The sequence below is a fragment of the Centroberyx gerrardi genome, chromosome 22 (genome assembly GCF_048128805.1).
Source record: "Centroberyx gerrardi isolate f3 chromosome 22, fCenGer3.hap1.cur.20231027, whole genome shotgun sequence".
Taxonomy (NCBI): domain Eukaryota; kingdom Metazoa; phylum Chordata; class Actinopteri; order Beryciformes; family Berycidae; genus Centroberyx; species Centroberyx gerrardi.
The window spans coordinates 14524633-14534632 of record NC_136018.1 but is presented as its reverse complement, the minus strand read 5'-3'; the positions used below and the strand labels follow the sequence as shown (position 1 = coordinate 14534632).

Genomic DNA, 10000 nt, shown 5'->3' with positions numbered 1-10000 from the left:
TATTTTCACCGCTGGGAAACACACACACACACACGCACACGCACACGCACACACACACACACACACACACTAGACATGACTTGTCATATGTGAAACCTGGCATATCAGCTTCAGTTGCTGTCACCTAGCACAAATTTCACCAGTATCAGCATCTCTTTGCTGCTTTCGAATGGGATTTTTTTCATGAATCACACATTAAATTTTACACATACTACGTGCTGTACACAGATTGCATGTTTATTATTTTATGTTATATTATGATGTATCAAATGAAGGAAACAAATGAATGGATTTACAATCAAATGAGTTACATGGTGTTAGCTTATGTGGACTCCTCATTACTTTTGAAGGCAGTTATAAAGTTGGTTTAAATTTTATAATTAGCTTTTATGTATGTTTTCTCAGGTATAACATTTCTGGGTTGTGTGCAAAGACGTAAATATCGTGGCCTTTACCTGTAGAATTGTACAGAATGCATACTAGTCTTATTCAATATTAAGATAATTCATGTCATGTCTATGCATAAACATTTATTTAGTTCATCATGATGAATAGGCCCTCCTCTCTGTTCATCAGAATCACTTCATTCACCAAGTTCAATAAATATTCTTGTATCGGTGAACATATCAACAACTTGTATAGTATCATAGATCATAGTACATGTGACTCTCTCTCTCTCTCTCTCTCTCTCTCTCTACTCTAGGCCTGGTTCGTTGGTCCAAATGAGGGCTGAGTTAGAAGACCTTAAAATCCAGTTGAGCACCAAAGACCTGGTCATCTCTGGTCTGGAGAGGGAGCTCACAGAGAACCTGCAGCAAAACAAAGAGGTAATCGACTTGACTTGTCTTACTTGACTTTACGTGCATGAGTCAACTCCACTCTTCAGTAAGAGGGAGCTGCCCTTGAACAGAAGTTATATGTGTCATTCCTATGATCTGGGGTAGCTCAGTGCCAATATCTGTGAGGATGAACAGCTTTCTGCCAAACCCAGAAACCACAGAACCACACTGCAAAAAAAACATCCATCTTATCAAGTCATGTAGTGTAGTACTGAGTCTTGAAATCTTTTTTTTTAAACAAGTGTAAAAGTCTGCCCATGGGGTACGATAATTTCACTTGTTTGAAAATCTTTCATCTGCAAACAATTCCTCCAGACTGTTATTGAATCAAGTAATATTATCCTACACAAACTATCAGCCTTATTTTGGGATATTGTCACTTGTTTCTGTTCTCAAAGCAGTGGAAGCTGTTTTGGAAACAAGTGGAATTATCTCACACCACTGACAGTTTTTCACTTGTTTTAAGGATACAATTTAATTACATTTTTTCTAATGCACCTCAGCTTATTTCAAGAATTTTCTTGAATCATGTGACAGTGTCGTGAAGTAGCTGGAGTGACCTTCCTTACTAATTCTTGAAATAAGTAAAACTACATTGTAACCAAGGGAAAAAAATCTCAACCTTTTGGCACATTTTTTTTTTAATATATATTTTTAAGAAAAATAACATTCTAAGACTGACTTTGAAATTAAATGACTTGTTAAGGTGATTCTCTTCTTTTTTCAGTGTGCTTGTTATTGTTTAGAAGCCTGTCTGTGAGGTGGAGAGGTCTTTTTTTTTTTTTTTTACGATATTGCTTTGGCAGCGGTGCTAGAAGCGCTCCATGTGCAGCCAGGTTTAACAGGAAGCCAGGGCGTGTGTGATGAATTACCAGCATATCTCAGAGCCCCGGGTAACAAACATGGCGTCGCCGGCCGGGATTAAAAGGGAGAGTTTTTTACGGCCTTCCCACACCTCCTTACAGGGTGTCACTAAATTATACCCACTGCTGTTTTACTGTCTTCTGTGGCTTACCGTTAAGGCACACACAAACACACACAGGCTAGCAGTAATGCACGCACACACACATAAGTGCAAGCACACACATACACACACATGTGCACACATATGCACAATTACACACACACACACACACACACACACACACACACACTGGTGCTTGTGGTAAACCCAGGCTTGTTGGTTGTTTATGTGTGTGTTGGCTGGTTACTGTTTGTTTATGTTGCTTGTGAGTTGACTCATTTGCACTGCCACTAAGTAGTGGTTTGTGTGATTACAGAGCCTTAGAGAAACAAGTCGAGTTGGTTCTGTGAATCATATTTTCAACAAATGTTGATATATATATTTTTTTATTCCTCTTGTGTTTCTGTTTAACTGGTTCGTCTGCAATCCAGATGCATGGATAGATCTTCTGACACACACACACACACACACACACATACACATACAGTCTTGTTACAGGTGACTATCACTGATTTTCAGCTTCAAAATATGCTCTTTCTTAGAGTTAAGGAAGTTGGGTCTGTATTAGTGAACAGATTAGATTCTTAATATTCATAACTGTTTGAAAATGAGGTTTATTAGTGCTTTAGTTTCTAGCTCCGGGAGAAAATCGCTCATGTTCACAAACATTGTCCTTGGCCCTAATTACAGTGTGAAGGCTCGTGGGGAAACTTTCATGTTTTTACGTGAATTAAAAATGTACATGATCTTAATGGGTTGAGGAAGTTGCCAGAATCCAGCAGTGATGAAACCCATTCAAAACTGACTGTGTATCTTCAACAATGAAAACAAGGCATTTATTTCCTCAATTCCTTAGAATTTGCCAGTGTGGGACGTTTCCATGCAACTGCAACATGTGAATTACTAATATGAGTGCAGCGTTTTCCATACAAAGGCCCAGCCCATTATCACAGCACCTACCACTAATAGATTTTGTAACAATGGTTCATGCTTTGTATACATATGTTCATTTCCCCTGCCAGACCCTGTTTCCCTTCTGCGTCAGCCTGACGTCACCATAGATAACTTGAGAACATAAAAACAGAAAAGATACTGCTGTTCCTCAATTTAAGACTTCCTATAGGCTATTCTTAAAGAATATGACAGTCCAGTCCATATCTGAAGAGTTTCATTCTGAAATGAGATGATTGCAAAATGATAGAGCGAACATAAAAATCTATATGTGACGTGTGAAGCAGTAGCCTAATCAACTGCATTTTTGAAACACTGAGCGAAGATAATCAGGCGATGACTTCAACGCGATAACGTCCTCCCTTCGAACAAATCGCTCACTCTTTAAATCCTCTGTGCCCCTCAAACCCCCTGTGGCAGGTGTTGGGGGGCAGCGAGGAGCTGGCGTACCTGCAGAGCGAGCTGTCGTGTCTGCAGCGGATCCAGAGAGACGGCATGAAGGCGACGGCGGAGAAAGACGTCAGCGTCACCCAGCTGCACGCTCACATCCAGCTGCTGCAACAGGAGGGGGCAGACGCACGCGCTCAGGTCAGAGACTTCCATTCACACACGCACACACATGTACTTTCGCGTGTAGAACAGATGATGATGTAGACACACACGCTCTCACTTGCTGTCGGTAAATCAGTTAGTCGCTCACACACTCATTCATACTCTTTTCCTTAACCTCCTTTCTCCTTAGCTGTCTCACAAGATGCCATCTTGCCACGGGCCTCCTGATGTTCCCGATTTAGTTTTCAGATTAAGTGACTGGTACCTCATTTGTTTCACAGAGCGCAGAGATGTGACCGCTTGCACATTTCTTCTTTTTTTTTTTTCTCTGTCTAACTTTAGCTCTCCAAGCTGAATGAGAGAGTGAGGGAGCTGCAGGAGGAGGTGTCGAGGAAAGAGGAGGAATGGAGGGCAGCAGAAGAGGAGCGGAGGCAAAGAGAGGATAAGCGGAGACAGAGAGACGAAAGGGAGCGGCGGAAGGCAGAGGAGAGGAGCGGGCAGGAGCAGCGGAAGAGAGAGGAGGAGTGGGTGAAGAGAGTGGAGGAGGAGAAGGGGAGAGAGGAGGAGTGGAAGAGAGGGTCTGAGGAGGAGAGAGAGGCCCATGCCCAAGCTATTAAAAAGTGGGCTGAGAAGGCAGCCATTTTGAATTCTGAGGTGAGTATATTAGTGAGTAGATCCTTCATTTATCCAAAACTCAGACTTACAAACCAGTCTGTTACATATATATGTATATATATATATATATATATATGGCATAATGACTAAACTAGGTTGCAGTAAGAAAATTAATTCTCTGAAATATGCTCCTTCATTTCTTTTCCCATTTTGATATAAACATGAAGGCCTTCAGTTACAAACTACACTGTAAATGTTTCAGAATAGGTGCTGGTTTCATATTTTGAATGGGGGCAATATTTTAATTTATTTTGGCTGTCCAAACATTTCACTAGCTTGAACGACCTCCATTTGAATTAGCCAATTTATAGTGAAGCCCTTGGAACAGATATTTCCTTAGATTGCCTCCTTCAAAAAGAATAAGCAAAAGTGACTTCAATAGAAATTGCGGGAGAAATATTGAATTTCAGCCAAAGAAAAGGAAAATATGAAGGATTTATTTAAAACCAATTGAAGAGAACCCACTTGCTGAAGACACTCATGTAGTCAAATACTAACTTACAATATCACACACAATAACACGCTCTGATTACTAGTATATTTCAATCACTAATACATTTTACATATACTCAGTGATAAAAATAATAGTCTTTTCTCCTTTTAAACTTTTGAATCTTTCCAGTGTGTTTTTGCAACACCCCCGGTGTGTTTATATGCAAAGTACATGTTCTGCATCAAAACAACAATTTTCCTGTCATCTTTCTATCATATTAAAGTTACCTCAGTTGATTGGTCTTCATATGTTTACCTACCACACAATACAGAGGAAAACACATGCACACACACACACGTACATGCACACACACACACACACACACAGAGTTCTAAAAAAAACCCAACAAAACACTTCACCTTAATTCAGACCTCAGACACTCTCTCCCTCTGCTCTCCTCTCCTCTCCTCCACCCCCACACCCCCTCCCTCCTTCCATCCTGCCATCTCGCCACAACCGCTCCAAATTAATCTGCAAAATATTGATTTGAGGAGCGAGGGGGGGTTGGGGTGGGGGTGGGGGGCTCACGATTGCGGCCGCATATTAATACGAGCGGGCCGCTCTTCCTCTCTCCTCTATACTTTAAGATCCTCATATCTTCATAATTGATTAATGTTCCTTTGTGAAGTGGGGATGAATAATACATTAGTGGGCCTGCTGCACCCTCAGGCTGATGAGAAAATGTTTAATTTCAGTAAATGTAGCGCTCTCTCTCTCTGTCTCTCTCTCGCTCTCTTTCTCTCATTCTCTCTCTGGTTATTTGTGAGTGTTGGAGTGTGTTTGTGAGTTTTCACTTGTGAGCTAAAGACTAGAGGAGTGCTGTTGATTTGTTTTTTTCATGTTTACTGTCGGCTTGAAGCGCATGTTAAGCATCACAAACAAAAGGCAGCATCTGCATTTGCAAACATGAATGAATAAGTGGGTGAAATGAGTCCTGTGTTGCTCCATTAACTGATAGAACCGCAATAGCTGTGTCACTTTACAAGTTGTTTGCCTTCAGAAAAGGAAAGAAATCACTCCTGTTGCACGCTGTTGCGCACAGGGCGTCAGGCTGCACCGCGAGCATCAGCTGCTGCGTTACCAGTCAGCAATCATTGAGGACATGCAAATGTGCCATAAACCCACCTGATGGGGACAAGTACCCTCTTCAGCAGCCTGGAGAGGGCAGGGAGGATGGCATACGTCAGCAGCGCCGACTGGCACAGCCTGGCTCGGCTCAGCTCATCTGGTTAACGATGCTAATTATGCTAAACGGACGCCTAATGATGATGAGGGATTTAAGAGCTGCGGCACAGCGTGCTGGAGGGGGGTTTGGCACCTGATTGTGAGCATCTGTTGGGTGTGTGGAATGGATAAATGATGAATTGAACACACGCACTCGCACAGCTTTGCCTTTATGCCTGCTTAGCTTTGCTTCATTTTCATTTGAACCTGTGCCAGCGATGAAGGGGATATACACACACGCATACATACACACACACAGAGCGCTAATTGAATAAATAATACTTATCCATTAACAAGGATCCTAATTAGTTATGTTAATCAGCCTGGATAAGACCATTAACCCCATAGAGTGAGGCAGGGAGGGCTGTTTATGTGTGGGTGTGGATTTCTATGCCTGAGAGCATATCAAAGACACTTAAGAAAACACATTGCCTAATTAGCTTTCAATGACATAGATAAGCATTCATATTTTTTTCATGTCCTTATTGTTCTGCTTTTGAATGGGAGGTAATAGGCTTTTCACGCCAAAGGAAATTAGCGGTATTGAATGCATGTAAACAGTGTTTGTGTGAATGCATATGTGAGGAAATATGTATTTACATGTGTGTGTTTCTTTTTCTGCCTGCCAGCCTGTCCCTCACTTAGATCCACAGTACGTGTATATTTGCACAACTATTATGGTAGTTTAAACAGAGTGTATATTTGTTCAGAGTATGTCTGCCTGTTCCATTAGTTTATGTCCTTGGAAATACAATTTGGCCTCAAGTTCTCTCCGTTTATTTAAAACCTTCAGACAGCGTTCCCCTCCTAATAGTGAGCCACGTTTCCTCTCGTTTAGTTTCACCACTCATTATCCAGGCCATGTGGAAGAGACAGTGTTTAGAGAACAGAGAGGGAGAGAGAGAGACTTGGAGAGCGAGAGCGAGAGAGAGAGAGAGAGAGAGAGAGAGCGAGGTAGAGGGAGAAAATGAGCGAGCGAGTAAAAAGTGAGAGCGAGCCAGAAAGAAAAAGACAGAGAGAGAGAGAATGAGTGAGTGACTGAAAGAGAGCGAATGCAGATTGCCTTTGAACCTGACCACAGCTTCTTGCGCTTCTAATGAATGGCGAGGAGAGGGAAGGGAGGAGCAGGGAGGGAGAGACACCCAGACAAGACCGTCTTTGTTGTGCGTGTGCGAGGGGGAGAGCGAGAGAAAAAGACACGGAGAGAGAGAGACAGAGAGAGAACACTATAGATTTATGTCTTACAGGAAGTCTCCTAGTTTTGTGGTGTTGCAAACCGCCCACCCCAAGTCCAACTCCATGCTCTGGCTTTTAATTAATAGTCAGTTTGAGTTTCTGTGCGCGCTTCAGTCTATGTTTGTGTGTTATTCACGTACGTGTGTGTGTGAGTTTGTATCTATTTGCTTCTGCGGTGTGTGCCTGTGTGCCTGTGTCTGCAACATTTAGGCGTGCAGTTTATCATGTGGAGTTTGTAGATGAGAATTAGTTTTGACAGAGTAGGGTTCCTCCGCTCCTCTGGCTTGGTCTGTATGGGTGATAGTGGGAGAACTTTAATTAAAACCATAGTGTCAGGATGATTTGCCTTGAGGATAAGAGTTGTATTGTATAGTGCCAGGGCTCATCCTTAAAGAGACTTTATCAATCTATCCATCCCTTCATTGATTTATTTTGATTATTCTCGGTTTTCTTGGGTAACTTAGTAGAAAGTGCTAATAATGTAAGTGCTACCTTAAATGGAGTAAAAAAACACAGCACCTTCCCTCCACTCAACATTAGCATTAGGTCGTGGCACCTTTGCTAATGTGCTAATGGAATTCAGTGTAGTAAGCTAAACTGTGAGGCTTAGCGTCTGAAGCCTGCACTTTTGTAATAGGAAGACCAAACATTGGATGCTAGTATGCTAACTATAGGTCTTTTGAATGGGGGGTGAGATGCTAATATTAGCTCATGCTCACATCAGCTGAGTCATCTCCTCTGTGTCCTTGGCTTATTAACTGATTTAAGACGGATTAGATCAGCCTCGCACGGACGCGCGGTTGCACACACACACACACACACACACACACACACCAAATTTGAATATCAAAATGGAATTGCCTGACCAGTGAAAACTAGATTAATTCAAAATGTTAGCATCAAGGTGTAGGGGAAACAGATGACTGTGCATTTTTTAATGCACCTTGCAGCATTTAAAGCCATTTATGACATTAACTAAAGCTCATGTTATGCAAACACATTTTGCAAGTCAAAGCCACTTATGTTGAGAATACTTGATGCTCCTTTTTCCTCTTTTGCCTTGATTCGACTTCATGAGATCATCGACTTAACAACTATTGATTGTATCCCAGTTGATTCAAATGTAATAGTATTTTTTTTTTGCTTGATTTTTATGTTGTGTGCCACAGCATAAAAGCCTATTGATGGAGTTTGTTTGTGAGGGAAAGCTGTGTATACCTCCTACCTACTAATATGCCACAATAATAAAATGATAATTTGTCATCCGCTTTTCATCACAATACATTTTAAGAGAGCTTAGATAAGCCTTAGGTAAGAGCAGAGAAGAATTTGGACATTTTGCACATGGACACAATGTTCAGCCTCTTACCTAAGCACTGTTATGTGAACTCCTACCTTTTCAAGTCTCTCTTCAACTAGCTTCGTCAAGGTTATGTAAAGAGACTGGTCGTTGCTCCCAACATGCCACAAATAGCTTTTCTTCACTCTAGTCTCCAGAAATTGTCAAGAGATTGCGCTGTTGCTACCAGGTTAAATCTCCTGACGTGCTATCAGTGCTGTGGGTGATGTAAGTTTGGGTTAGAAACCTCCCACATCCTTATTTTTCTTTTCAAAAAAAATCTTTTCTATTATGTCATCGTTGTGGTTGATGTGTAGGGCTGAAATTGAGAACCCGTTGCACTCCTGTTTGTGCCTGGCTGAACGTGTCGCTCAGTTCTACTGCGAGCCATTTGATCAATCAACTCCGCACACGATGTTACACTTTTAGTTATTCTGGTAAACGGTAGAAAGTTGTTTTGCTTTCTGTTAGAGTTTCAAAGTAGAGTGTCAATGTCGTTTAGCACTTTCCGTGTTAGATGTAGGGTATTGCAGTGTACTCAGCCAGTATAAAATGTGTATGTTTGTGTGAGTGAGTGTGTGTGTGTGCTCGCGCGCAGGCCTGAGTGTTTCTAGCTCTCTCTATGTGTGTCTGTGACAGTTTCCTCTCGAGATGTTAATTCCTCTCCTCCCTCTTGTTGTCATGCTTCCGCCAGCAGTGTCTGCACCAGGGAGACGAAGACATATTGGTGTTAATGAAAAGCCCTCCTAAACTCTCCTCCCCGCATGAATGTTTAAACATGCTTGTCATAACATTCATTCGCTCACACATGACAGCTAGCATCTGCAGCTGCCTTGCTCGCCCTCAATATTTTATCACGCCATCTCCCCTAACCCCGCACCAGCACAATGGCTGTGTGTTAGCAAACTGAATTATAATGACTCAAAACAGGCCGCATTCACACTCACTCCCAGCACAGGCTATGCATAATGGATTCAGCAACACTATGGTCTCATAATGGCGCAATTAGTCAATCTTAAATATGAAAGAAAGAGAGAAAGGCCAAATGAATGAAAGCTGGTTATGCACAGAGGGAAAGAGAAACGGACAGAAAGGAGAAAAAAAGAAAACATGAAAACCGCTAGTTCACAGAAAGAAAGAAAGGAGAGACGGAGAGAAAAAACAGATGAAGGAAGAAAGAAAGGAGGAACGGCAGGAGAAAAGAAAGAAAGAAAAGAAGTCATGCCCATATACAGTATGCTATTCAGGAGTCCCACAACTCTGCAGGTCAGCAGTTGTGACCTTGGTGGTTTTGACAGAAGTGGTTCACCATGGTAACGGTTGGTCGGCAACCCTCAGAACACCCCGTCACCACCCCCCCCCCCCCAGCCCCCTCACTGCCTCTCTGCCAATTTGATTGGACGCACAATTGAAATGTCATGCTTCAGCAACACACACACACTCACACACTCACACACACACACACACACACACACACACATAGACACACACACACAGAAGATCAAGCATGTTGAAATGGTGGGACGGAAGAGCAGGGTACATTTTACGAGTCAAAATGAGAGAAATCAGAGACAAAAATAACAAACTGTTTTGAGAGAGGGTTTGTTATGTTTGGGGGGGGCACTTTACATCATTGTAGTATTCCACAGATAGCAGGAGAAAGTGTCTCATTGTGTGTGTGTGTGTCTATCTGAACACACCATTTTGGGATGAACAGTGTGCGGTGG

At 42.1% G+C, this 10000-nt stretch overlaps 1 protein-coding gene across 1 annotated transcript in view; it reads left to right on the top strand.

Moving 5' to 3' along the window:
* Window positions 1-10000, top strand: part of LOC139916409 (uncharacterized) — a 100375-nt gene that overhangs the window by 20556 nt on the left and 69819 nt on the right. The window contains exons 4-7 of the mRNA XM_078291541.1: window positions 704-827; window positions 3175-3342; window positions 3649-3717; window positions 3859-3960. Of these exons, the coding sequence (XP_078147667.1) occupies window positions 704-827; window positions 3175-3342; window positions 3649-3717; window positions 3859-3960 (463 nt within the window). The remainder of the gene's footprint in view (window positions 1-703; window positions 828-3174; window positions 3343-3648; window positions 3718-3858; window positions 3961-10000) is intronic.